This window comes from Rissa tridactyla, chromosome 24, assembly GCF_028500815.1.
Source record: "Rissa tridactyla isolate bRisTri1 chromosome 24, bRisTri1.patW.cur.20221130, whole genome shotgun sequence".
In the NCBI taxonomy this organism is placed as follows: domain Eukaryota; kingdom Metazoa; phylum Chordata; class Aves; order Charadriiformes; family Laridae; genus Rissa; species Rissa tridactyla.
Genome location: NC_071489.1, coordinates 557944 through 585401, shown reverse-complemented (window position 1 = coordinate 585401; position 27458 = coordinate 557944). Strand labels below are relative to the sequence as shown.

Here is a 27458-nt window from a genome sequence, read left to right as displayed (position 1 = left end):
AGGTTTTCCCAGCGGAGTAGGAGGAAAACGTCTCCGTCCTGCTCCGGGTGCAGCGGCTTTGTCTGTAATCAAGGGACCATGTTTTGGGTAACGCAGACAGGCACGTGTACCAGAATTTTAAACTCTGATGGTAAATACAGCGCTATACTAGCTATTTTTTGAGAAAATCCACTTTAATGCCTTACAGCTGCCTATTTCCTGTTAAATCATAAACATGTGCGGCAGCTTCCGAGTGAAAGCAAAGCAGCGCAACTCCCACCGAGTGGCTCCAGCGCCTCGCGGGGTTGTGTCGTCGCAGCCCGGCTTTCTGGCCGGCCAGGCCGTGGGTTTGGCTGTCGCTTCCCCTTGGTGACTAACACCCTCCCGGGGCACTGCTCGGGAAATGAGGCACCGCTGCTCACCCACCGCAGGCACGGCGGTCTCCCTGCTCCAGGAGATGCCTAACTAATTTATTTTTTTTTTTTTAGTTTGCTGATCAAGCTTTAATGCATTGGGAAAAGGGTTTTTTTTTGGTTTTGTGTTTGTGGTGTGTTTTTTTTTTTTTTTTTTCTCTCTCTCTATGGCTCGTGGACTCGGAGGTGTGGCGCCGCTCGCCTCTGAGGAAAGGCTCAGGGCAGGGAATCCTCGCCGGGAAGAGGGAGAAGCATCCTTTGCAAACGCGTTTCTGCCTCATTAGCTGGTTTTCCCTCACCAAACGCGCGGATCGGGCAGGGAGGCGGTGGGCTGTGGTGGTGCCCTTTCTCGTTGGAGGCACAGGGGATGTCGATCGAACCACGCGATGCCGCTTGTTTGAAGCTCCTGGGAGGATCAAGAGAACAGGGAATATTGTGGTGTTGGTGTGACAGAGGGGATAACGGGATCCACGGAGCACAAATACCATGGCTGGCCTTGTCTGAAACGTGCGACCCCCGTCTCTTCCGTGGTTGAACTTGGCTTTGGGAGCTCAGAACTGCCGGGACTGGGTTTTTTTTCCCCCCCCTCTAACTCCCCACTCCCTGCTCTCCCGTCCTGGGGTGAGCTGCCCTGGCACGGGTGCGTTTGATCCGCCCCGCTGTTTGCTCCAGCGGTTGGCAAACTTTCACCCTTCCCGCTCCTTATTTTCCTGTTTTGTTTTTTGTTTTTGTTTTTGTTTTTTTTTTTTAACCTCTGGAGCAGCAAGAGCTGCTGCAAATTGCCTCTCCCTCACATTTCGGGGGGGGAGGGGATTTTTCTATTTAAGAAGCATCTTTTTGGGGATGGGGCGGGCGGCCCCATGGTTTTGGGGGCTGAATGGGGGAGAAGGAAGGGAAGGTTCAAACGGGGCTGGGAGACGCGTCTCCCGCTTTCCTGCTCCACCTGAAAGCGGTTGTGACTTCCCAAAAGAGGGGAAATGGAGTAGTTTAGCCCATTCCTGGAAACCAGCCTTGCTCCGGCCGGGCAGAGCCCCTCCTATGGGCTAACGGGAAGGGGTGCCAGGATCCCGAACCCCCCCTCCCCAGGGGACCAGGGTGCTGCTGGACCCTGATGCTGGGGGACACCAAGTGCTCCCCAGTTTGGAGCCGCTCAGACCTGCCGAGGGAAAAGAGCCACCGCTGCTCCCGCACCGGCTCGAACAGGAGGCAGCGGGGGTTGGGAACGGCCCGTCTGTAGGGACAGTTTTTGGTCTGATGGGGTGGTTTCGACTCTTTGTCCGAGAAAACTAAAATTCCTGCCGATCCAGCTGATAGATACGGACCCTTAAATAAGTACGTGACGCTTCCAGGGCTGCTTCGCACAACGTCAGGTTGTGAATCGTTGCTTGATGCCTTCTCCGAAATCCAAGTCCATGAGAGCAACGCTTTGCCGAAAGTGTTCTCCTACCTAAAAGCTTATTTTGCTTAGTTTTACCCTAGAAATGTTTTTGGGCTCTGAATCCCGAAATGAATCAATGCTGCGGATGTGAAATGTTAAAACGCCGCAGCTCCTTTTACTCCGTGTGACGTTACGAGCAATTTAGGGCTTTGCTTGTACGTGATTAGCGATGTGCAACTGGTTTAACTTAGGAGGGGTTTCGAAGAAGGAGGAAGAGCCCCAGATCAGGAGGTCTCTAGCGAAAAGGCTGCTCAGGCAACTCAAAAGCCTGATGGAGGCAATGGCAGCCTGTGACTCAATGCCGGAGGATACTCCACCCTTCCCAGTGCGTATTTCTCTCCAGTTCCCATGCCACGGTGCTGTCAGGTTCTTCACCAGCCTTGAAACTCGCTGCGTTTCACGCCAGTTCCTGCCTCTTCCGCGGTGTTTGCTCCTCGGGGCAGGGACAGGGGGGTCTGTGGGCGATTCTGCGATGCCGCAACCCAGCACTCCTCTCTGTTACTACTCTTATCGGCGGCCGGTGGCCTCTGCTCCGGCTGGGGTGTGCCAGGTTTGCTCATCCCAGTTGGCAGACGGTCCCGAGACCTGGCTCCCTGTCTCCGAACTCTTGCGTCAAGTCGGTCCAGAGAGGGACGCGTGCTCAGATGAGGCTCATCCGTTGGGAAGGAGGGCAGAGCCTGAGCCGGACCGACGCCAAACGGCTCCTCTCCGTCCTCCCGCAGCCAGCCTAGACGGCATCGATAGGTACGCGCTTGTGCCGAAAAGCCACGATACAGGGAGGATGCGAAAAGGGAAGCTCGGCCAGCCCGTGTCAAAGTCGCGGCCGCATGAGAAGTTGCTTTCATTTATTTGTTGAAGGAGGATTTGAGGGAGGACGCGTTGCTCACATAAAAATCCCGTATTAAAGCCATCCAGCTGCCACTACCGCGGCGCCAGTGGGCTCTGCCTTGGCTGGCAGATCCCAATGGGTGGCTGCAGGGAGTGCTCCAGCTGTTTTTTGTGGCTTAAATGACAAAGCGTCGTGCCAGTGAGGAGTCAGGTTGGAGGTATTTTTTGATGCGGTGCCCGAGGCCGTAATCTGGAAATCTGTTTACTTCATTCCTTCCAGTCAGGGGAATGGCACTTCGAAATATTTTCTGCTTTTACCTGCGCATGCAAGGGTTTGTTGCCTAATTGCAATGTGAGATCCTAAAAAAGATCCTCGGCGAATGCGATGGTAGAGCTTGTAGCTGGCCAGGTGCTTTTATTTCTGCCTCTCCACGCTGGCGAAGCTGCTGAGGGTTTGCATGGCGATGCTCGTCTCCCTCGTCCCCCCCGCACACCCGCTCCCTTGGCCCCTTTCCCAGGGGAAAACAGGCTTCTCCGGTGCTTCCCACCCGGGGAATTGATGCAATTTGTGCCTGGACTCCAGCCCCCGGCTCCTGTCTCGCAGCAGGTGAGAGACCAAGTCCTGTGAGGAGCGGCTGAGGGAGCCGGGGGGGCTCAGCCTGGAGAAAAGGGGGCTGAGGGGAGACCTTCTCGCTCCCCACAACTCCCTGAAAGGAGGGGGTAGCCAGGGGGGGTCGGTCTCTTCTCCCAAGGAATGAGAGGGAACGGCCTCAAGTTGTGCCAGGGGAGGTTTAGGATGGATATTGGGAAAAATTTCTTCACCGAAAGGGTTATCAAACATTGGAACAGGCTGCCCAGGGGAGTGGTGGAGTCACCATAGGATGGTTTGGGTGGGAAGGGGCCTTAAAGATCATCTCGTTCCACCCCCACATCCAGTGGGACACCTCCCCCAGCCCAGGTTGCTCCAAGCCCCGTCCGACCTGGCCTTGAACCCCTCCAGGGATGGGGCAGCCACAGCTTCTCTGGGCAACCTGGGCCAGGGGCTCACCCCCCTCGCAGCCAAGAATTTCTTCCCGATATCTCACCTAAATCTCCCTCTTCCAGTTTGAAACCGCTCCCCCTCATCCTATGGCTCCAATCCCTAAATGCCATCCCTGGAGGTGTTTAAAAGCCGGGCAGACGCGGCGCTGAGGGACGTGGGTCAGTGGTGGTTTGGGCAGTGTTGGGTTGATGGTTGGACTCCATGATCTGAAAGGTCCCTTCCAACCTGGACGATTCTGTGAAGCACGTCTGCCATCCTTAAACCTGCCTTGCACCGTGTTTGCTTGAGGACTCGTCTCCGTGTGCCTTCGGATGCGGGAGGCTGGATGTGTTTTTGCAGCCCAGCCGGAGGCTTGCGCTCCTCGCAGCTCCCGTGCGCGGCTCCGACACCTCGGGAGAACCGTTATCCTTCCCAGAAAGAGTCGGGAAGGGCAGTGTTGCTGCGTTGGTGACCCTGGAAACCCCAACCCACAATATTTGGGGACTGCCGTGTGCATCCCCCTCTCCTCCCTCCTGGTTTCCTGGGTTCTGGATGGGGTGGCGAAGATGCCCAGCGATGCTGGAGGTGTGGGGTCACAGCGTGGCCCCGGGGGGCTGTTGAGACCCCCTCCTGGACTGAGAGCAGACCTGGGCTTGTTCTGTCAACGCTTGTTTTTGTAGCTTTGCTGCCAGGGACGTGGCTGCTCAGATGTCTGCTCCTAACCGCGTTACTGGGGAGCGCTGGTGGCCGTAATCGAGTTCAGCATGTCCCGGGGCTTGCTCACTCCCACACCACAAAGCGTTGAGGGAGCCCATAAGTGCCCGATCCCTCACAAGGAATGAGATTAGCGTCCTGTTCCTTAGAAAAGGATTCTTTTTCATTTTTTATTTATTTTTTTTAAAGTCTCTCTGACGTTCTTGAAACTAATATTTGCAGCTCATTCGGTTGTCGCGCGGCCGGACCCTCCTCTGAAAGCCCCGTTGCGGTGACCTGTTGTTTGCAGACTGGGAGTGTTCTGGGCTCTCCGGGGTAGGAATTGTCACGCTCACATGTTGCCTGGCATAGAGAAACCTCCAGCCTTGGTCTGGGGGCGTCAGCAGAGGCTCCAGGAGGGTTTTTACATCTAATCAAATCGATGGAGGAAGGGGTGGCGTGAGCTGACTTGCATCAGATAATAAATCGCTGCCGGTCTCGTGACGCTGCCGGGCTTGCCAGCTCTCCTTGCCCAGGTCCCAGGAGGTTGCAGCCACCCTGGGTTTTGCAAAAAAAAAAAAAAAAAAACAAAAACAAAAACAAAACAAAAAAACCAAACACCAAAACACCCCAAAAAAACATTCTAAATGTTTTTCCAGCCTAGAAATGGAAGTGAGCGGCGGCAAGAGGGATCTGGCAGCACAGGGAGCTTCACCCGCTACATCCCTCCACCCGGGGCTGATGCGGGAGCAGCGCTTGGTCCTGCCGGGAAGCTGTCAATCCGCTGGCTAATAAATCTCATGGAAAGCAGCTAAATAAGAGGGCTCCCCGGAGCTACAGAGGGAAATTATTTAATTGCCTTTTATAATAGAGCAAGGGGTTGCTCGCATGCCGCAACGAGATGTTGTGAATAGGCTGATTTGTACTGGAGAAAGCTTCTTGAAGTGCAAGCGCGGTGCCAGAGGCTCCGTGGAGCATCGTTTTGTTTTGACATGTCAACAGTGGTGTTAATTGAGCGTGAGCCAGGAAAATAGTAAAACCTCCCTGTAAATGAATGGGTCTCTCCAAGACTTCGCAGAGCCTTCAGTAAAAAGACAGAGCGGTGCCAGGGGTGAGGATTTACTTAGACTTCAGAAACCAGTCCGTTCCTTTCAGGCCGTGCGGGTAAAGATTTTTTTTATTTTTTTTGTTGTTGTTTTGCTTGGCAAATAAATGAACCAAAAAAATGCATTTTGATGGAGCAACAAAGATACTGAGAACGTGACAAATACTTTGACGGTATTGTAACAGTTTATTTTCTGTAGCCTGAAAAATGTTTAACGATGTTGGTCTCAAAACACCACGGACTTCAAAGCCTCTTTAATGAGATGCCACTCTTGTTTGCTGGGAATGTTCAGCTGCTCCTTAACTGGCTTGGTTTCTCCCCCGAATTTCAGCAAAGCCTGAACCTCCTGGGGAGCCGTTGCCTGAATACAGACCCGTATCCTCGCATCCTTGGCCGGACAAAGCCCTGGTCTTGCTTCTGGGTGTTTTTTTTACCCCGGGCGTTTGTGTTAAAACGTATTTCTGTCTTTGCGCATCAGGAAAGTAAATGTCAAATGTGCTCGGGGCATCTGAAGCCGAGCCGACTGCCTGCGCCCGGTCTCCCATCAGCCTCCGGCGCTGGTTTTTGGCTCTGGTTCTGTCTTAGCCTGTGTGTTATTCCCAGCTCTGGCTACTGCTGTGGCTAGTTGAAGGAAGGAGGCATTTCGGTGCTGCGTTGCTGGGAGGGAAACCTGCCGCTGTGCGGACACCGAAGGGGAGTGACGGAGGCTTTCAGCGGGAGCAATCGTCCTCCGGAGCCTTTTCCCTCCTGCCGAGTCCCCATGAGCTGCGAGCGTGAGTTTTGCAAGCTGGCGAGAGAAAAAGGAAAGTGATAAAGCACAAGAAAACACTTCAGCGAAAGACTCCCTACCACCCTGAGTGGTTACTGAGGGCGCTTAGAGATAAATACAGGCTGAAAAACGAAGGATCCTCCTTTGGGCTCAGCAGAGAGGAGGAAGAGGAGCGGATGCTGTGCCCGCTTCCCCGTACAGGCAGGTGACTTTCCACGCTCACCTCTTGCCCTGGAGCTCGGGTGCCCTCCTGCACCCCACACCAGAGTCCCAGTGCTCGTGCAGCCACCCCCTGGTCACCGGGCTGCGGTTTTACTGGCTGTTACGCTAATTTTCAGGGTGACTTGCCCAGTTTCCTGTAAGCTATGTTGCATTTGGGGATGCTCTCCAGAGGATGCTCTTCCCTCGATACAGCTGTTTTGCTCCTGCCAGATGTGTTCTAGCTTCCTGGCCGTGTGCTGCTTTCCCCAAGCACAGCTGTGGAACTGCTGCCGCCGCCGGGCTCTCGGCCAGTGGCATGCGGCCCCCTCCACGCTCCGCCATCAACCACCTGCTTTGGGACGCTGCCACCAGCCCCCGCTCCGTGTCTGTGAGGCTCCGGTTAGTCAGATGGGGCTGGAGACGTTCCTGCTTGAGGTTAATGACTCTTCCAGTCGCGGTGATGGAGGCCGTGTGAGGGCTGTGTCACTTCTCCATCACATCGCCGGCTGTGCCGCAGGGATTTGCCGAGGAGGAGGCATGGCACCAGTGGCCGGCAGAATGAGTCCCCCCCCACTCCTTGGGAGGGATGCGCAGGGGGATCCAGCGCTTCCCTCTGCCTGGCTTCATCCTCCCGGCTTCTTGGGTACCGAGGGATCTACCTTGGCCTGAATGGCCTCCCGTTGCGCCAGGGGAGGTTTAGGATGGATATTGGGAATAATTTCTTCACCGAAAGGGTTATCAAGCGTTAGAACAGGCTGCCCAGGGAAGGGGTGGAATCTCCATCCCTGGGGGTGTTTAAAAGCCACGCAGACGTGGTGCTGAGGGACGTGGGTCAGGGGTGGTTTGGGCAGCGTTGGGTTGATGGTTGGACTCCACGATCTGAAAGGTCCCTTCCAGCCTGGATGATTCTATAATTCCGTGATTCTAAATAACAGCTGCTGGCAGGGAGATGGGAGACCGGAGCCGAGCTACCAGCTGCAGCCCCGTGCGCAGCAATCAGCTGGTTTATTTGTGCTCCCGCAGGTGAGCTTTTCCCATGTCTTTAAGCTTTGACCATGGTGGCCTCTGTGCTGCTGCATCATCTGCCAGCACCCCGGTGGAGGCCTCCGGTTGCTAATTACAATCCCGCCGCCTTCCCCGCCGGCAGCTTGTGGCTGTTTGAGCTTTGCTGCTGTGACAGCTCCGTTCAAACCCCAAAAAATGATCATCTGAAAGTTGAGATTTCCTGCCCTGCACGTGGATTTGGTGCCTTGGGAAGGAGATGATGGGGAAACCTTAGATTTAACGAAGCCCAGCGGGCGACAGCCGGCTTGCTGCAGCTTTGCCACAACCAGCCTCAAAACTGCTTTGACCTTTCTGGTGTCTGCTTAAGAGGTCAGTGCTTTTAATGCAAATTATTTTGCGTCTTCCAAGAGGTGAAGGCTAAATGTCAGGTTTGATGAATGAACCATCTTTCACGGGGGTGGAGGGAAACTCCTGAGCACACTCCACCCCGCGCACCGACGTCACTTCCATTAAGGGGCTGAGTAATGTTTTCCAAGAAGCCAGAGAGGGTAGGTTGAAGCAGGGCTGTCATCCACGTGGGAATCGCGTCTGGAGCAGGCTTATCACTCTCTAATGAACATCGGTGACCAAGTCACCTCTTCCTTTTTTTTTAATTGAGAGCTGGAGAAAGCAAGAGGCGTGACGAGGGTGGGGGGTAGACACCTCTGAGGTTGACTGGTTGCCACCAGCGCCTGCTTTCCCTGTCCTGCCTCGTGATGCCGGAGGTGGCAGCGTCCCCGTGCGCGGTCCTGGGAAGGATGTGGTGGAGCTGGGGGCAACACGAAGCACTGGAGAAGCGTTAAGCGGGGCATCAGGATGCCCGTGTGGCAGGGAGAAGGTTTGCTTGGGGTCTCCACAAGGGTCGTCTTCGCCCAAAAGCAGCCCTGCTGCTTGCTGGAGAGAGCCGCCCTGTGTGACCAACAGATTGGGTGCTCGCTGGGTGTTTTGCCGCAGCCCGGCACGTGGCGGCTGTTGGCACCCCTGGAATCCAGCCCTTTGGGAAGGGAAGCCTGCTCAGGGCTCTCTGCGCCCTGTGTCTCCCTGCGGACCTCAAAACCTGGTGGGAGGGACGTGGGTGCTTGGCAGGGCGCTCGGGCCCGGCCTGAGCGGGTTTCTGCCAAGCATGGGTGACTCCCGGCCTTATCCCGCATCCAGAAGCTCCACCGTGCGCTGCTTTCCCAGGGGGACATGCCCAAGTGCCGCTCTCAGCCCATCACCTCTGCCACGACCCTCAGTGGTGGCTGCAGCCCCTCAGGGAAATAAACCCTCCGGCTGGAGGCACGTTCTGTGAGCTGCCCGGCCCTGGGACATGGTTTGTCTCCTGGTTTGAGAGAGAACAAAATCCAATTTTCCTTTTCAATAATCTTACTCCTCAGTTGAGTCTCTTCTAAACGATTGCGCTCTGTGAAATTATGGTGTGTTTTTCAGACAGCGTCGGCTTCTAGGAGCGAAAACCTGATGTTTATAGTGAATACCAAGGGATGGTATGCAGAGAGGCTCCTGCTTATATTTATTTCTATAATGCCCAAGGTCAGCAGACTTTATTTGCCCCGTTGGAGGGTCGGAAGCAGAAGAGCCGGAGAGGGGTGGCACCTGCGGGGAGGAGCGGACAGGACAGGGGACCCACTGACCAACAGGGTATTCCATCCCATTGGCGTGACACTCGGTACAGAGCTCCTTGTTTTGGCCCTGTATCGGGGCACCTTCATCATTCAGGGCTGTGAGTTTGTGTCGGGAGCAGTGGGGTGACCCGGGGGGACCAGCCAACCCACCGCAGGTTAGCCAGGCCTTGAGGAAGGTAAAGCACCTCAATAAAACCATTTCCCAGCTCTGTTCCAACACTGGTGCCGGTGTGGTGCTTCCCATCAGCACCAGAAGGACACGGAGCTGTTGGAGCGGGGCCAGAGGAGGCCCCGGAGATGCTGGGAGGGCTGGAGCCCCTCTGCTGTGGGGACAGGCTGAGAGAGCTGGGGGGGTTCAGCCTGGAGAAGAGAAGGCTCCGCGGAGACCTTCCAGCCCCTTCCAGTCCCTCAAGGAGCTCCAGGAAAGCTGGGGAGGGACTCTGGAGCAGGGAGGGGAGCCATGGGATGAGGGGGAAGGGTTTTACACTGGAAGAGGGAGATTTCGGTGAGATCTGGGGAAGAAATTCTTGGCTGTGAGGGGGGTGAGCCCCTGGCCCAGGTTGCCCAGAGAAGCTGTGGCTGCCCCATCCCTGGAGGGGTTCAAGGCCAGGTTGGACGGGGCTTGGAGCAACCTGGGCTGGGGGAGGTGTCCCTTCCACTAGAAGGGGTGTAACGAGATGATCTTTGTGTCCCTTCCAACCCGAACTGTTCTATGATTCTCTGATCCATGAGCAGAGCTGCTGAAAGAACAAAATGGCACAAAGAGGGAGGAAAACCCTCCCCGCGCTCGCTGCCCGGCGCTGCCGTGATCCCCTTGACTCTGACCGCCTCTGCTCTGTCGCACGCGGACCCGCGTTTCCAGCAGCCGTTCAGCTCTGCTTTCTGCCGTCCCACGCAAGCCGGCGCCTCTCAACGCTGCGGCGCGCTTGCCGGGCTGAATTGTGAAATTGAAGTTTATATCACCGAGGCTCAAGGAACGAGCTGAGCACCTCTCGCCGCCGTCTTCTTTCCTTCCTGTGCCCTTGCTCTCCTGGAGGGTGGCTGCTGTGTTCACCGGCGCGTTCCTCCGGCTCCCTTAGCAACCCGCCGGGGCGTTGCGATATCTCCTCCCGGATCCGCGGCGAGGAGGTGGTGTGGGAACCAGACAAGTGGTACCCGAGCTGACAGGCTATTTTGGGATCACCCCACCCCGGGCACGGTGCTCAGGTCTCGCCAAGGGGCCGGAGCGAGCCGCGAGCGTGCAGTCGGGCACTCTCCTTTGACTTGTCGCCCTCGATAAGTTTTGAGCTGTCTCGGACCGTGTCCTGTCTCTCTCTAATTGCAGGTGGCTCCATGTCCCAGCTCCAGAGCTCCTGGGAAATGCACCAGCAGAGCGTGGCGTATCTTCCAGATACAGGTAAGCGATAACCCTCCTCTGCACGGAGGATGTTCTCCTTGGGCTTACGTCTCTCTTTTCCTGGGTGCTTTCTCCAAGCGGCGCGGCGGGCTTGGACTCCTGTCTAAAGGAGCTAGGAGTCTTGGCTGTGCTCAGCTTTAGGTGAGGTACAGGTTAAACCAACATCAGGGAAAACACCACGTTCCTGGAGTCGCTCAGGGAGCTCTGCGTCCCGGGGACATGGCTTGCCGGCCGTAGCAGAGCCGCTGTTCCCTGGCAGGGGGTCAAGAGGAGTCCAGGCTTTGCTGGGATCAAGCAATAGCCGTCTGGTAGAGTTACAGCGAGACTTAAATTGTAGCGTTGTCCTTTTGCTTTTTTCTGAACTCACTTTTGCTCCAGACTCACTGTCTGGTGTTACTGGTGACTGATAAAGACTATTTTACACGGGACAGTTCCAGCACCAGCTAAAAGCCTTCCGATCGCAGGCTAGCCCCGGCAGTGCCTCTTGGAGAAACACTTAGCCGTACTTAAACCCAAAAAAACCCCCTTGAACCGATTTAAAATTTCTCACCCTGAGATGCGCAGAAGGGGTAACTCTGTCCTGGGTGTGGGGAAACTGAGGCACGGGGGCTGCTGGGAACCCGCAGGGTGAGCGGAGCGATGCGCGCAGCCCGTCCTGCCCAACGGGGCCATCTCAAACCACAGCCTCGGTGCGCGATTTGGCACCGTGAAAACTTCTAACCTTTATTTTCCCAGTGCTTTTAGATACTCGGGCTTCCTAATAGCAGACAGACGTCTACCAGTGGGTATCGTAAAGCAGGGAAAGTCTATTAAAAGCTCCATTTTAATATTCATTTCTGCATTAGGGGCACTATTTCTTCCCTCCCTTGTTTACGTCCCTGTCGAGGATTTTTTTTTTTTTTTTTTTTTTTTTAAACAACGTTCACTTGACTCACGTTTGGGATTTTTCTCGCTTACGGGAGCTGGTGTGAGTGTGCCGGTGCCGCTTCCTGTCTGTGCACGAGGGAAATTCTGCGCCAGCGTCCGGGCGGCGTGACCTCCTTCCCTGTGGTTTCGCAGCATCGCTCTGGGTGAATTCTGGTCCCTTTCAAGGCTTTCTGAAAACAAACACGGAGTGTGTGTGTGTGTGTGGGGAAAACAATCCGGGTTTGGGATAGGAGTTCTTTCTGGTGCACGGCAAACTACCGTAAGCTTGCTCTGCGGTGGGTTTAAGGCTGGGGGCGTGGGAAGGGGGGGGATCAGTCCTGGTTTTACTGGGCAGATGAGCAAACGTGTCCGCACACTAAAAACTAGCTAGAACCTGCTTTTTGGTGGTGTTAGCGCGCGGAGCCAGCGGGAACGCAGAAGTTTCTCTTGCCAAATCGTGTGGAAGCCAAGGAAAAAAACACTTTATTCGCATCTAATTTGCTTTTCGGTAAAACTGTGACAGCTTTACAAAATAAATACCTGGCTGTCTCTGCTCTCCCAGACATGGAGACCGTGGCTGCTAGCACATCGCTTCCCGACCCCGCCGGCGAGTTCGACAGGAACGTGCCCCGCATCTGCGGCGTCTGTGGAGACAGAGCCACTGGCTTTCACTTCAACGCCATGACCTGCGAAGGCTGCAAGGGCTTCTTCAGGTGAGCGAGGGTCTCCGGGGAGGAGGAATCTTACTCCGTAACCGGCGATGGCAGCCGCGGGGTGCTGCCTGGCTGCTCTCCCGGTTACCTGCGTCCCTACAAAGCTGGGCTGCGGACAGCCTTGCCAGACATGTGCCCGCGTTGCAGACAGCTGACGTGCCTGCAAATCTTGATAATGGCGAGATCACAAACTGTTTGCCTTCTTGTGGCTTGTTGTGGCACCCGGCTACAGGGAAATAGGTTGTTTTTCCCCTTAGCCGGAGATGTCCATCTGTCTGGGAGCCTTGCAGACCTCCACGTGCTGGAGAGGCAGGAGCGTATGAACCTCTAGCACGCTATGGGTGGCACCTGGGAGAGATACACCTGAAACTAGCAGTTTTTGAAAACTAAACTGGTATGATGGCCACAAACCTCCTTTCTTTAAAGCAAGCTGCCTCTGATGTCTGCTCTGAAGCTCTGCGCCCTTGTGTGTGGAGATGCACAGGGTCCTCTCCCTCCCGCTGGAGCGGGCGCCAAGCTCTTTCCAAAATCGGGCAGTTTTTCGCTCACAACTCTGGCTCTTGGGCGGGGGTTTAAAGTAGCTGTAGGCTGTATATACAGCTGTCTTGATGCTTTTTCTCGCTGTCAGATGGGGGTCTCGAGGGGTCTCGAGCTGGTCCTCAGCGGGGCAGAAACATTTCTGAAAGCCGGCAGGGTCTCAGAGTCTGGAGAGCTGCAGGTTTGTGGGTATTCATGAGTGGCTCGATTTTTTTTATTTTTAAAATAAAAATCGAGGCGACGCTGCCGTACAGACGGCGCTGAACCGTCCCCGTGGGAGTTCAGATCGCTTGCACCAAGTGAGAGAATGACTAAGCGCTGGGGAAACGAAGCAAGATAATGACTGGCGTGGGACCGGCGGGGGAAAAGCCTTGCTCAAGTATTTTGCGCTGTAATGAGCTGGTGGCACAGGTGGCTGCGGGATTGCGAACCCCAGAGCCCACGGCTTTACACCATGAGCTGGGCTCTTACAGCAACCAGAGCTTGAACTTTCACAGCGAAGTCGTAACTCCTCCTCTCGCAGGAATTTCGGGGCTAGATGGGGGTTTTCACATACCACAGTCCTGCCGGCTGTTTTCGAACGGGGCGGCTTCGAAGCCCGGCCAACCTGAGCGACAACATTTTCCTCAATTACTGCCGCTAAACGAGTAACTCCTCTTTCAAGTGCTCTCCTCTGCCTTCTTGGTCTGCTGTCCCTGACCTTCCCCATTCCCGTTGTGGGCGCAGAGGCAACGGTCTGGCTTTTGACCTCTGAGGTGGCCGGTGCTGCTTGACAAACCCTTCTTGGGCGTGATGTGGCACTTAAACTGACGTCGTGAGCCCTGCTGCTGCGTTTTCCCCCTCTCTGCCCTTGGACTCGTGCAAGACATGCAACTGTGACAGTATTTCTTAATGATGTGAAAAGCTCTCGTCTCCAGCTAGCCCTTCACGCCCCATGTAAAGCCTTTATTTCAATTTAAGGCTTTTACTACGTTTTTAAATCTTGTTTTCCAGGCACATTCTCTAGGTCGTGGTGTGCGCCCTCTTGCTTCCACAGGCTTGTTGACGTGCCGTTTTCAATCGCTGAATTAATTAATACTTGCTGCTGCCACAGTAACTAAGTGCTTTCTGCATTAAGATCAAGCAGCACTGCCCTGGAAGAGCCTGGACCCCTAAAACTCTCCTAAAACAGCTCTGCATCCCTGCAAGCCTTACCTTGGCTTTGGTAACAGGCTGCGCTCGTGCGCGCTCGCTGGTTTTCAGCTTCCTGAGCGGGTCTTCGAAGAATCGTCACTGCAGAGGTGTCAGTGTCGGGTGGCTGATTACACTTGCCCGGGAGGTCGGGCTCGCAGAAGAGGGTTGAGCCTCTGTGAATGTTGGAACTGCAGCCTTGGGAAGGTTTCGGAGCTTTTCTAAGTGCTCTCAGGCTGTAGACATAGAATCAGAGAATGGTTCGGGTTGGAAGGGACTTTAAAGACCATTTAGTTCCAACCCCCTGCCCCGGGCAGGGACACCTCCCACCAGCCCAGGTTGCTCCAAGCCCCGTCCAACCTGGCCTTGAACCCCTCCAGGGATGGGGCAGCCACAGCTTCTCTGGGCAACCTGGGCCAGGGGCTCACCCCCCTCACAGCCAAGAATTTCTTCCCCAGATCTCACCGAAGTCTCCCTCTCCAGTGTAAAACCCTTCCCCCTCGTCCCATGGCTCCCCTCCCTGCTCCAGAGTCCCTCCCCAGCTTTCCTGGAGCCCCTTGAGGCACTGGAAGGGGCTGGAAGGTCTCCGCGGAGCCTTCTCTTCTCCAGGCTGAACCCCCCCAGCTCTCTCAGCCTGTCCCCACAGCAGAGGGGCTCCAGCCCTCCCAGCATCTCCGGGGCCTCCTCCGGCCCCGCTCCAACAGCTCCGTGTCCTTCTGCTGTTGGTGCCCCAGCGCTGGAAGCAGCACTGCGGGGGGGTCTCCCCCGAGTGGAGCAGAGGGGCAGAGACCTGCCTTGGTCTCCTCCATGGGCCCTGTGCGCCGGAGCAGAGGGATGCAGCAAAGTGCAGCCCGAGCCTTGGTTTGCTGGGGGGACGTCCTGGGGGATCTCACCTGCCTTGGAGATGTACCTGTGTGACACGATTCCCCGGTGTTCATCACCACCAGGCAGGTCCCCAGTTTAATGACTCTATAAAGGGCATTAGGAATTTATCGTCACCTCTGGGTGCTCAGACGTGCACGTAACCTGCAGCACAAACAGGTGTGAGGCAACCTTTGGCCGCTGGCTTCCACGTCCACTGTTGACTAATGATGCCCACGGCAACAGTAGCCTTTTACTGAGCTCTGCTGTTTGCTCAGGAGCTCTTAAAAAGCAGCTAAGCCGGAGCGATTTATCCTGCCGTGACTCGGCTGGAGCATCCACGGTTTCTCTGGTTCCTTCTACAGTCCCAGTTTTCCCCCGGTGCGGCGACCCTGGGCGTTAATCGCTTGGGAAGGCGCTGGGTATTTCAAAACCTCTCCAGTCCCCACCCATCCTGTCTGCATCGCTGCGTTTCCCACTCCTGTCATCCTCCCCCGTTCGGCGCCACGTTCTCCATGAAATTTTTCAAATAAATCCATCCCCTCCTCCTCGGGGTCTCTAAAGCTATTTCAGGGCAAGGTGGGGTTGTCCGCAGGGTTCCTGGGATCAAACTGGGGGATGGAGCTGGCAGGATTTGGGGGAGAAGGTGCAAACCGGGTGCCGGAGAGCTGCAGCTCTGCCTGCTCCCGGCCTTGGCTGGGCTGTTGGTGTACCGAGGGGCTTCCCTGGGCGGCCGTGGAGGTGTAACTAAATTGGAGAAGCATGGATTTGATGGATGGACCACTCGGTGGATAAGGGACTGCCTGGATGGCCACACTCAAAGGGTTGCTGTCAATGGCTCAATGTCCACGTGGAAGCTGGTGGGGTTCCTCAGGAGTCAGTGCTGGGACCGGTGCTGTTTAACGTCTTTGTCGGTGACGTGGACAGTGGGACTGAGGGCACCCTCAGCGAGTTTGCCGACGACACGCTGGAGGGAAGGGATGCCATCCAGAGGGAGCTGGACAGGCCGGAGAGGTGGGACCCTGCCAACCTCCTGAAGTTCAACCAGGCCCAGTGCAAGGTCCTGCCCCTGGGTCAGGGCAACCCCAGGCACAAACCCCGGCTGGGCAGAGGATGGCTGGAGAGCAGCCCTGAGGAGAAGGACCTGGGGGGGCTGGTGGGTGAGGAGCTCGACACGAGCATGAAACGCGCACTTGCAGCCCAGAAACCCCCACGCCAGCAGCGTGGGCAGAGGGGTGAGGGGGGAATTCTGCCCCTCTGCTCCGCTCGGGGGAGACCCCCCCGCAGTGCTGCCTCCAGCGCTGGGGCACCAACAGCAGAAGGACACGGAGCTGTTGGAGCGGGGCCGGAGGAGGCCCCGGAGATGCTGGGAGGGCTGGAGCCCCTCTGCTGTGGGGACAGGCTGAGAGAGCTGGGGGGGTTCAGCCTGGAGAAGAGAAGGCTCCGGGGAGACCTTCCAGCCCCTTCCAGTCCCTCAAGGGGCTCCAGGAAAGCTGGGGAGGGACTCTGGAGCAGGGAGGGGAGCCATGGGATGAGGGGGAAGGGTTTTACACTGGAAGAGGGAGATTCAGGTGAGATCTGAGGAAGAAATTCTTGGCTGTGAGGGGGGTGAGCCCCTGGCCCAGGGTGCCCAGAGAAGCTGTGGCTGCCCCATCCCTGGAGGGGTTCAAGGCCATGTTGGACGGGGCTTGGAGCAACCTGGGCTGGTGGGAGGTGGCCCTGCCCAGGGCAGGGGGTGGCACTGGGTGGGCTTTAAGGTCCCTTCCCACCCAAACCATTCTGTGATTTTGTGTAACGGGGGAGAAACAGGATTGTCGTACCCCAGAAGGTTTGGGATGGCTCTGGCAGGTGGTTCTGCTGCCGCTTTGGTGCCAAAACGCCTCCTTGTGTGTTTGCCATGTGATGGGCGATGGGAAGGATGTGCCAGCAAGGCCACTGCAGGGTTTGCTTATGAATTGGGCAGCTTTCAGGAAACAGTATTTCTTAGGGTTTGCGGGTGTGAAAGTTGTGTGTCTTGAAAGCCCATTTTTTGGATTAAAAAAAAAAAAAAAAAAAAGAGTTACTCTGAAGATCAATCCTGGTAAAGGGGAAGGGCCGAGCGCAGCACTAGTACCTGCCACGTGGAGCAGATCTGGTCCTGGCTTTGCCCAGCCGCCGGTGGGGGCTGTGGGGCTGCAATTCACCATCTGGCTTTTATGTAACTTCACATTTCTGATAACCTAAAAGCCGTTTCGTAGAGGTGCTGGGGTCCGCCGTTTCCCCGGTGTGCTCGGGAGGACCGTCCGGCATGTGTCTGCCAGGGATGGAGCCCGATGGAGGCGGTCAGGGGGTGGATAACGATCAGGTTTCCTGGCTTTATGGAATGGCAGGGGTTGGAAGGGAGCTCTGGAGATCATCTGAGCCCCGAGCCCACGACACCTCCATCTCCTGTCACCCAGCCCGAGCGAGAACCGCCCGTGGTGGTCGCCGTGGGTGTGTCTGGTCGCGACGGCTGCACCGGGCTCAAGGTGGTTTCGGGGGGACAGATAACGACACGACAGCCAAGGGCAAACGTGGGCATTTTGTAGCCAAAACCCGTCAGGTTTTGACCCTGGGGGACGAGTGTCCTCCTACCTGGGGACAGGATGCAGATGGCCATGAGGAGCACGTGCTCTTCTTCGTGAAGGTTCAGCTTCTTCAAGCCAACCTGGAATTTGATGAGCGGCTCGAGCAGGTCCATGCTGTGGCCAGCTGGGAAGAGAAGAGGACTTTTAGCGCAGCCTCCCCTGGAACAAGGTGTCCAACTGCTGTGGGACGAGTGTGGAGCTTGGGGTTTGAGCGTCTCCAGAGGAGGAGACTCCGCAGCCTCTCTGGGCAGCCTCTTCCAGGGCTCCAGCACCCCCACAGTAAAGAAGTTGTTCCTCGTGTGGAGACGGAAATTCCTGTGGTCCAGTTGCCCCTTGTCCTGTCCCCGGGCACCACTGAGAAGAGTCTGGCCCCATCCTCTCACCCCCTGCCCTTTAGCCATTGCTGAGCATTGATGAGATCCCCCTCAGCCTGCTCTTCTCCGGGCGGAACAGCCCCGGGGCTCCCAGCCTTTCCCCAGCACAGAGATGGATGCTCCAGCCCCTCAGCATCTCCGTAGCCTCCGCTGGACTCTCTCCAGCACTTCCCCGTCCTTCTGGAACCGGGGAGCCCAGAACTGGACCCAGTGCTCCAGCTGTGGCCTCCCCGGGGCAGAGCAGAGGGGGAAGATGACCTCCCTCGCCCTGCTGGCCACCCCAGGAGAACATTGGCCTTCTAGGCCACATTGCCAGCCCATGGGTAACTTGTTGCCCACCAGGACTCCCTGGTCCCTCCCCGCAGGGCTCGCGGGGCTGGGTTTAGACAAATCGCAGCCCTGGCTGTGGCTGGATCCGTTGGGCAAGATAAAGCCAGGTGGGCTCTTTCTGCCCCCGTGCGATGGGCATCCTGCGAGCACTGGACGTGACCCGTCCCCCCCCGTGCGCAGCAGCCCGCGCTTTGCCGTGCTCGACTCGCAGGTGAGCGAGAGGTTGTGTTGGAGGGCAGGGATGGGAAGGCTGTCCCTGTTTTCCCCCCGCCGGGTACAGCCACCCCGACCTCGGAGCACGTCAAACCCCGGCGTCCCCCACTGCTGGCCGGGGCCGTGTTTGCTCTCAGCCACGGGCTGGGTTTGCCCAGGGAGGGATCTCGTTATTTTTAACATTCGGCAGCCTGCCTGGGACACAGAGCTTAAATGAGCCTTGAAATGGCTAGTTCTGGGGCTTTATAAAAATACACCGGAGACAGACAGCGTGAGCCCCGGCTGGGGGGTGGACGGCCGCTTGTCTGCGCTGCTGGTGGAGCCGGGGGCCCCTGGTAGCCGAGAGCCGCGGACCCTTGGGGCAGAGAAGCAGCTTCTTAGAAAAAACCCTCTATTGTGCCCGGCCACCCTGTGTTCGAATAAACTGCAATTTTCATACCAAACCCGTAACGTTGGCTCGCCCTCATGCACAGGACATCTTTTCCCTGCCCCAGGACCTCGTCTTTCTCGGGCTTGTTTGTGCATTCCCCAGCCTTGCCCCCGGCTGTGGGGGGAAAAGATGAGCCTCCTGCCTGCCCCCTGCACTCAAAACCAGAGTCGGTCACTAAAACCGGGAGGTTTCGGGGCGTTTGGTTCCAAATCCTGATTTGCCCCTGAGCTGAAGGACGTTTGTCCCCGTTCCTGGGAGAGTAAAGGTCTCGGTGAAAGGGGGAAACCCAGAGAAAAACGATAAACTGGGCGCAGCTGCTGGGTGAAATGGGCGTTTTTCGGTGCGAGGCAGGTTACGGAGGGCTCTGCCACCCGCCGCTCCTCTATTAATTTTCCTAAATGCATTTATTCATCCGGGAGGTGAAGGGAGAGTAAAGCCTCTTTGTTTACATCTCCCTTTCTAAAATAGCCTCTAATTGCATGCTACGTGCCGCTCGGGTCTGCAGCCCGAGTACATATTTTATATTTATACCCTATAAGCGCAGGCTTGGTGCCGTTCCTGGGCTGGAGGGGCCCCTCTGCCGTCGCCCTCAGCCTGCGCTTGCCCGTTTGGCCACATCCTTTGGAGCACAGGGGTCAGGCACCATCCGCTGAGCTGATTTTATTCCTAGAAGAACGACTTTTTCTAGCGGGAGACTCTTTGTGCCGGTGCTGGACCACAGCGTTAACTTGGCGGCCCGTTTTCTCGCTGTTATCCCCCAATTGTGTCCCTTCTCCGCTGCGTTTACCTCCGGACGTCTTCACTTTGATTTTTCCAGCCCGGAGGTTCCCCCGGGGCTTGCTTTACCTCCACATCTTCGTTTAAAGCGAGCGGTACCTTTAGGAAATAGTGGCAGATAGGGTGAGATGCTTCGCTCGCTGGTGGCAGATCCGGGAGTAACTTGCTCCGAAGCGAAAACGCGGCGTTTCCCGAAGGCAGGGGAGGAAGCGCCGGTGATGGAGCGGCTCAGCTCTGCCCGCAGCGTGTCCTCAGGGGATGTCGCGCAGGATGGCCCCGCGGAGAGGCGAGGTCTCGCCCCGAGCTCCTGCTTTGACCCTTTGTACTTGGAAGATTTACAGCCCCGGTGGCAGCAGCGCGTTCACGTGGCACGGTGTGGTTTTGGTGGAAGAGAGGGTTATTATGTTAAGTGTTGTTTCTCTTGTATCCTGCCGTGAGATTTCGTTCTCCTGCACACACAAACATCCACTCCAGCCAGTTATTCTAGCAAAGCCAGGCTTTAAAGGCTGGTAAATGTTTAATAACACGCGCTGCTTCGGTACATGCCGGCCTCCACTCGGGTTTCTTTTGCTGCCGGTGGGAGTTTCTCTACAATCCTCCCACCCTTCTTTTGGCCTTCAAAACCCCCCTTCAATGCCAGAAAGCTGTTTAACCTGCGGTTGAACCCTTGGGCCGTGTCCTTGTAAGAAATTCTCCTTTTCCGTGCTGTCCGGCAATGCCCCAACCTCCAAGATCCAACCCGTAGACGCCCCCAACCAGGTACAACCTCTCCAACGTAGTCTCCTTGAATGCCCAGGTCCAAGATGTTTCCAGCACCCTCTTAGCGATCTCCCACCAGCAGTTTGCTGTCTGGAGAGCTGAATTTGTGCTTGCGTCTCCTCCCCAGCCTCCCCAGCCTCTTGCACGGTCAAACTGGTGCCAATTTGACCCAAAACGTTGTTCTTTTTATCCCCGTTCCTCTCCAGGAGGAGCATGAAGAGGAAAGCCATGTTCACGTGCCCCTTCAATGGCGACTGCAAAATCACCAAGGACAACCGGCGGCACTGCCAGGCGTGTCGGCTGAAGCGCTGCGTGGACATCGGCATGATGAAGGAGTGTGAGTACGCGGCGGCGTGCTGGCGCGTCCTTTCCCTTCTCAATTAACGTGCGGCGCAGAAGCGTAAAGCGCCGGTGTCAAAACCTGACTAAAGCCCTCCAAGGATTGGAAGAGGACGCAAAGGGCAGGGGATGTGGTGGGTAATGATTGCGAGGAGCTCGTTTAATGATTGCTCCCGCGGCGCTTAGCGATCCGGGCAGTTGGTTTTATCAGAGCCCAGTCGCTTTTGCTGGTTCCTGGGGGGACACCAGCTTCGGGAGAGCATCCGGGGCTGTTTCTGATTAACTCCCAGTCGCGTGGACTGAGCTTACTCCCATCCTGCCTGTGCAAAGCCATCGTCCCTTCCAGCGCATGTTTGCGTTCTCCTCGCCGCATCCAACCAGGGAGAGTCGAATGAGCTTCCCCGCAGCGACGGTGATTTCCGTTAGCGTGGACCTGGCTGGCGTTTTGCTCTGCGACGTATTTTTTGGGCCCTTATTCTTGCAGCGTGGGTCTGTCTGTCCAGCCACGTGCAGAGCAGAGACTTGAGTAAATAGCGGAGGGGAGCAAAGTAGTTTTTAACCCAATCCAAACACACTAATGCTGTCCAAATATTTATTTTCTTCAACTATATTTATAGATAAGCAGCTTTTAAAAATAAAATCTGTTTGACATGCTTCCTCCTACGTACGCAGGCTTTCCGCGTCCAAAGTCTTCGGGAGAAGGCTGGTGTTCGCGTAGCCTTTAAACCAAAATAACAGCCTTCTGCTAGGAGACGCTGCAAACAGGACGTCAGGGCGTCTGATTGATGGACCTGAAAATTTGGCAGGTGGAGGTGGCGCCCGTTTCCTTCCGCGGCGAGCAGAGAGCAAACAGCGTCCCGTGTCGCAGGGTGCCACCAAAGCACCTGGGTCCTCCAGCAAATCAGAACCTGCAGGTGTTTGCAGGGGAAAAAAAAACATGCCTAAATTGCCGATTGTCCCAACGATCGAGCAGATCCCTAACGAAGAGAAGATCCGTGGATCTTATTCTTTTAAACTAGCATCCGTCTCCCATAAAGAGGGGGAAAAGACCACATAATTCGCCGTATGCACCCACGTTTTGGGTGAGTACGAGCATGTGTGAGCACGCGGGAGCCAGTCAGTGCGGTCCATTTAGCGTAGCCATTGCTAACGAGGGGAATGTGTTGACTTGCACCGGTTAATTACCCGGGAAGGGCCGGAAAATTCAGCAGCAGTGATGCACGGGGTGTTTGCACCCCAGGCAGGGTCAGGTCCCAGGGATGTGCCAGGGTCCCAGGGATGTGCCACGTCCCAGGGATGTGCCGGGCCCCAGGGATGTGCCAGAGTCCCAGGGGTGCCACGTCCCAGGGATGTGCCAGGATCCCAAGGATATGCCACGTCCCAGGGATGTCCCCAGGTCCTAAGCATGTGTCACATTCCAGGGATGTGCCCGGGTCCCAGAGATGTGCCACGTCCCAGGGATGTGCCCAGGTTCCAGGGATGTGCCATGTCCAGTCCCAGGGATGTGTCAGGGTCCCAGGGATGTGCCACGTCCCAGGGATGTGCCATGTCGAGTCCCAGGGGTGCCAGGGTCCCAGGAACGTGACGGGTCCCAGGGATGTGCCAGGGTTCCAAGGATGTGCCATGTCCCAGGGATGTGCCTGGGTCCCAGGGATGTGCCATGTCCAGTCCCAGGGATGTGCCGGGTCCCAGGGATGTGCCAGGGTTCCAAGGATGTGCGAGGTCCCAGGGATGTGCCAGGTCCCAGGGATGTGCCATGTCCGGTCCCAGGGACGTGCCAGGTCCCAGGGACGTCCCGGGTCCGAGGGATGTGCCACGTGCCAGGGATGTGCCATGTCCCAGGGATGTGCCTGGGTCCCAGGGATGTGCCACGTGCCAGGGATGTGCCATGTCCGGTCCCGGGGACGTCCACGCTCTCCACAGGAGTTAACTTGTAAGCGACCCCGTTAGCAAACTGTTACTGGATTAACAAAATCTAACCTAAGGAGACTAAAAATAGCCGTCCTGCGGACTTTGCTGCTGCTTAAATGAAGGGGAACGAGGTGTACTGCTGTTATTTTTAGGTCGAATCAGGGATCTTGAAGCTCTTGAGGGGATTTTGTGTCTTCTCCAGGCTGTCGGTGAAGGTGACGAGGAGCCCCATGGGCAAGGCTGGGCCAGGTTGACCCCGCTGCCGCTGGGATCTGAGTCGGAAGCCAAAGTGAGGGAATGAGATGGGGATGGAGAGGAGGAGGAAGAGGGCAGAGCCCGGCGGACCTCGTGCCTGCGTTAATTTGGGGTCCGGTGCAGGCAGACCCTTCGCCATCCCTGGAATGTGGGGTGGTTGGATGGCCTGAATGATTTTCAGACGTTGTTTCCAGCCCCGAACCCCCAAACCTGCAGCAGCGCGGCCGTGCTGAGGGTCCGTTCCCCAGCACGGTGCTCTCCTGAGGACCAGGCGCTGCGGTGATGGGCTGGAGGCAGGCCAAGAAGGGACCGCGTGTGTTGAAACTCATACAAAGCAAAAGCCCTGACCCACCGGCGCTCGCCGGGGAGCAGGGGACAGAGTTGGGGGCGGCCACTGTCCCCTAGGAGGGAGCGAGGAGGGGAGGAGGTGGAAGCTGGAGAGCAGCCGAGGTTACGGCCATCAGGCCGGAGCAGGATTTATAGCCCTGCCGCCAACGCCTGGGTTCACCCCGCGCTGTCCGCAGCCAACATTAGCAAATAGTTGTGGTTTTCCGCCTGCCTTATCTGCGCAGGGTAAAGCGCGGGGCAAGCTTCGCAGGGCGAGCGGCAGGGGGAGAAACCCACCTCCCAGCCCGAGCTGTGGCGTTTAGGAACGTTCCTTTTGCCGCTCTCCAGAGCGGTTTCCCTTCGGGTGGCTCCGAGGAGGGCAGGTCTCTCGCCTAGGGATGTCTCAGCTGCCCTGTCCGCTTGCCACTGGTTTTTCCTGGGGTGATGCTTAGTGTGAATGTACTTTAAAGCGTGGCGAAGGGTTTGTTGCTGGACTATCCCGCCTGCTTTGGCGCTCTTTTGGGTGGCAAAATGCCGAATTTAGCCCTTCTGCCCTGCAAAATTGCCTTTTGCCGACTGCTTGGAGCTCGGGAAGGGATGTCCGTCCCTCGGGGCCGCGATGGACTGGCCGTTAGATGGACCCGGGCTCCGCAGCCACCCGTAACCTTTGTGTGATTCACTTCTCAGCCTCTCTGCCCCTTTTCCCCTCGCCTTTGACAGCTCTCCAGTGTTCGCAGCGTATTCACGCAGGGACGGGGGACGCGTCGTCTCTCCTGCACCATCTATAGGTGTTGCAGGGAGATAAATGATGCATCCCCAAATCGAGCGGCCGGAGGGACCCACGGGCTCCCCGGGGCTGCAGTGGTCTCACAGCATTGAATTTAATCTCTCCCCGTCTCCTTATTTGCTGCTGGGGAATTTTGTTGGGCTCGTTGCCGTGCCAGGCGGCCGGGAATCAGAGAATCTCCTTGGGAGGGTCCCCAGACGTGCCCTGGGGCGGTTTGTCCCTCTGCAGCCATGTCCTTGGACATGGGTGAAGGTGATTGCAGCTAAACTCCCTTCCCGGGTCAGCACCCCATGGATCTTCACTCTCATTTTCCAAGGAAAGGGCTTGCCGGGATCTGGTCGTAGTCACGAGCAGCTGATGCTCAGCATCCTCGCCGCGAGGCTCCATTTATGATCTCAGCGCTGAAAATCCCCAAAGAGGGAGGAGAAAAAAAAAAAACACCAAACCATCGTGTCGGAGCCAGGGAGAGGAGCAGAAACTGGAAGGAGATTGTGTGGAGCGACGGGAATTTCCCGAATGGGTCAGGAGAGGAGCAGAGATGCTCGGGGGAGCTGGCAGGGTGGGACTGTGGGATGAGGGCGAGCGAGGAGGGAGGTGGCCTTTCCAGCTCTCCCCCGCTTCCCCGAACAGCTGGAAAAAAGTCCCCGCTGTCCCAGCCATGGAATGTGTTATTCCCCGGCCCGGGAGATGCTGCACGGCAGCGTTGTGAAATGCCGACACCGGAGACTGGCCCAGAGGCGAAGCAGGAGCACGAGAGGGAGGGAAGAGTCGTGGCCATCCAGGGAAACGCCGCTTGGCGGCGGCCAGCGTTGGCGGGCTGGCCGGGAAGCGTCTCCGCTCCCCGCGGGCTCCAAGCGCATGCTATAAACATCCAGCGTCCTCTGTAATTAGCGCAGGCTTGGAAGGCGGCAAGGGCTGAGCATCTGGAAAGCCCTGTCTGAAATCTGTGCGAGCGCAGGCTTCGGTCAGCCGCGTCTCAGCTGCGCCGGAGGGACACGACCTCCTTGGCAGGGGGAAAGCGGTCGCCGGGGTCCCTGCAACCGCTGTCACTGCTGCGATTTGCTCTGACGCGGGTCTGGGACCTGTGATTGAAATCGCTGACGCTTATCCATCGCTGTAAGCTTGCTTTCCTCCTCTCTGCATCCCCTGCAAACCCAGGTGCTGGAGGAGACGCACGCGCCGTCTGGCCAGCCTTGTGGCATCCCGTTCCCCCTCTCCGGCCACCGCAACGTTTGTGTTCCCGGCGTGAAACGTGGGGTTTCTGGCCCTGCCACCCCTTGTCCCATCCCTGTCCCCTCTGGCTGCGCTGCCGACGACGCCTGCGGGGGTCTGGCTGCCTTTGGAAATGCTCTTCCGATGACAAAGGCGTCTCGTGACGGTCACAGGCGGGGTTCGGGGCAGGTCGGTGGGGGGGAAAAAAGGTGCGTTTTTGGGAGAAGCAGCAGGGATGAATTGGGCTTCGCTCACCAGCTTTAAAGGGTGAATCCCAGGTATTTACTGCATGCGCCGGTGCAGAGCGATCCTGGGTGTCCCGGGCGTTAAGCGGGGTCACAACGCCCCGCAGGGCTGCGGGGGGGCTGCTTCCCAACCCTGCTGCTTGTGCCGTGTCCCTGCAGCGCGTTAAACTGCTGCTTTTGCTGCCTGACCCTCATCCAGCCAGGAACGGCCCTAAAGCGGCTCCTGCAAGGGGTGTCCCAGCGAGACCCCGAGTGCCACCCCACCCTGACGGCCGTGCCAGGGTGGGGGAACAACCACAGGGCTTTTTGCACCCCTGGGGCCGGACGGGTGGCTTCCATGAAACGCTCGAACTCCGTGCAGCGAACACATTTCGTGCCTGATGCTTCCTAAACTTCAATTTTCCTTTATATTCGGACGCTCTTTCCTCGGCAGACAGAGCGAATCTGCCTTCGCGCTGCTCCACACCATCCTCCGGCGCTTCCAAACCCTCCCTGGTTTTGGCCGGGGTTGCAGGGCTGTCTCCTCGCCCGGCCGGCTGCGTCCTCGCGTGCTGCCCTCGGTGTCGGCTGTGGCTTCCCCTCCTGCCCTTGTGGCGTCTCGCCAAAAGGGCCAGCGTCTGGCTGGGAGCGATGGGCAGATGTTATCTCAGCCTCCACACGGACTTTGGGTCAGGGCAGCCCACAAAGGCTCAGCCACGTCGCTGATGATGCCAGGAGTCTGTGGTTGGACGTCTCCGGCTCGGCGTTCGGGAGGAGATCGCATCTGGGGCGTGAGATGGGATCTTGGAGTGGAAGGTGCAGGTGTAGAGCCGCTTCCCGATCCCGTATTCCCCTGCCGTGGGGAAATCCACCATTCCGTATGCCCCCGCAAACCAGGACATCCCCCTCGAGGCAGGCAGGGACGTGGCGGGCAGCATCCTTCCTTCTGTGAGTACAGTTAGCCGAATCCTTTTCCCTGGGACTTTCAGGCTGGGCGGAGGATGGCTGGAGAGCAGCCCTGAGGAGAAGGACTTGGGGGTGTCGGTGGGTGAGAAGCTCAACATGAGCATGAAACGCGCACTTGCAGCCCAGAAACCCCCCCACAGACTGGGCTGCATCCCCAGCAGCGTGGGCAGGGGGGCGAGGGGGGGATTCTGCCCCTCTGCTCCACTCGGGGGAGACCCCACCTGGAGTCTTGCGTCCAGCTCTGGAGCCCTCAGCACAGGAAGGACACGGAGCTGTTGGAGCGGGGCCGGAGGAGGCCCCGGAGATGCTGGGAGGGCTGGAGCCCCTCTGCTGTGGGAACAGGCTGAGAGAGCTGGGGGGGTTCAGCCTGGAGAAGAGAAGGCTCCGGGGAGAGCTTCCAGCCCCTTCCAGTCCCTCAAGGGGCTCCAGGAAAGCTGGGGAGGGACTCTGGAGCAGGGAGGGGAGCCATGGGATGAGGGGGAAGGGTTTTACACTGGAAGAGGGAGATTTAGGTGAGATCTCGGGAAGAAATTCTTGGCTGTGAGGGGGGTGAGCCCCTGGCCCAGGTTGCCCAGAGAAGCTGTGGCTGCCCCATCCCTGGAGGGGTTCAAGGCCAGGTTGGATGGGGCTTGGAGCAACCTGGGCTGGGGGAGGTGTCCCTGCCCAGGGCAGGGGGTGGCACTGGGGGGTGTTCAAGGTCCCTTCCCACCCAAACCATCCTGTGATTCTAAAGCAGGCGAGTCACTGCACTGACATCCCTGGCCCGTGTTTCGGTCCTGCCGAGAAGCCCTTCCTCCGGCACAGCCAGCCGAGGTGCCCTCCAGGTTTGCTGCTCCCCGGCCTCACCGGGAAGGGTTTCAGCAGCGACGCCGGGTGGTTCTCAGCCCGCCGCGCCGATGCCGGGCTGTGCCTTGGCTTGCACAAGTGCTGCTGTGGCACGACACAGCCATTCGCCACACCAGGCAAGCCAGAAGGGAATCACAACTCCCATTTATCTGATTTTTTTAAACACCTACGGGGGGCGGGGGGCGCTTCCTTTGGGCGCCGCTGGGTCCCAAAGGCGCTTCCTTTGGGTTTTATTCTCCCGTGGGCTCCAGCAAGTCCTATCAGAGCCTTACACACCAACCCTGGGACATGCTGGCCGGAGCATGTGGGTTTGTGTCGACATCGCTGGCAGTTTGGCAACGGATTCACAGCGTCGCGCAGCCCACGTGCTGCGCCCAGCCCCGCGGCAGCCCTGGGAAACGAGGAA

At 57.4% G+C, this 27458-nt stretch overlaps 1 protein-coding gene across 6 annotated transcripts in view; it reads left to right on the top strand.

Annotated features, from left to right (window-relative positions):
* VDR (vitamin D receptor) overlaps positions 1–27458 on the top strand; it is a 45588-nt gene that overhangs the window by 11091 nt on the left and 7039 nt on the right. For 5 of the 6 annotated variants that reach the window (XM_054183287.1, XM_054183291.1, XM_054183286.1 and 2 more), the window contains 3 exons: positions 10438–10509; positions 11978–12128; positions 20392–20522. In XM_054183287.1, the coding sequence (XP_054039262.1) occupies positions 10446–10509; positions 11978–12128; positions 20392–20522 (346 nt within the window). In that variant the 5' untranslated portion in view covers positions 10438–10445. Of the gene's footprint in view, positions 1–7409; positions 7471–10437; positions 10510–11977; positions 12129–20391; positions 20523–27458 lie in introns of those variants that run through there. The other variant, XM_054183290.1, reaches the window with a different exon arrangement.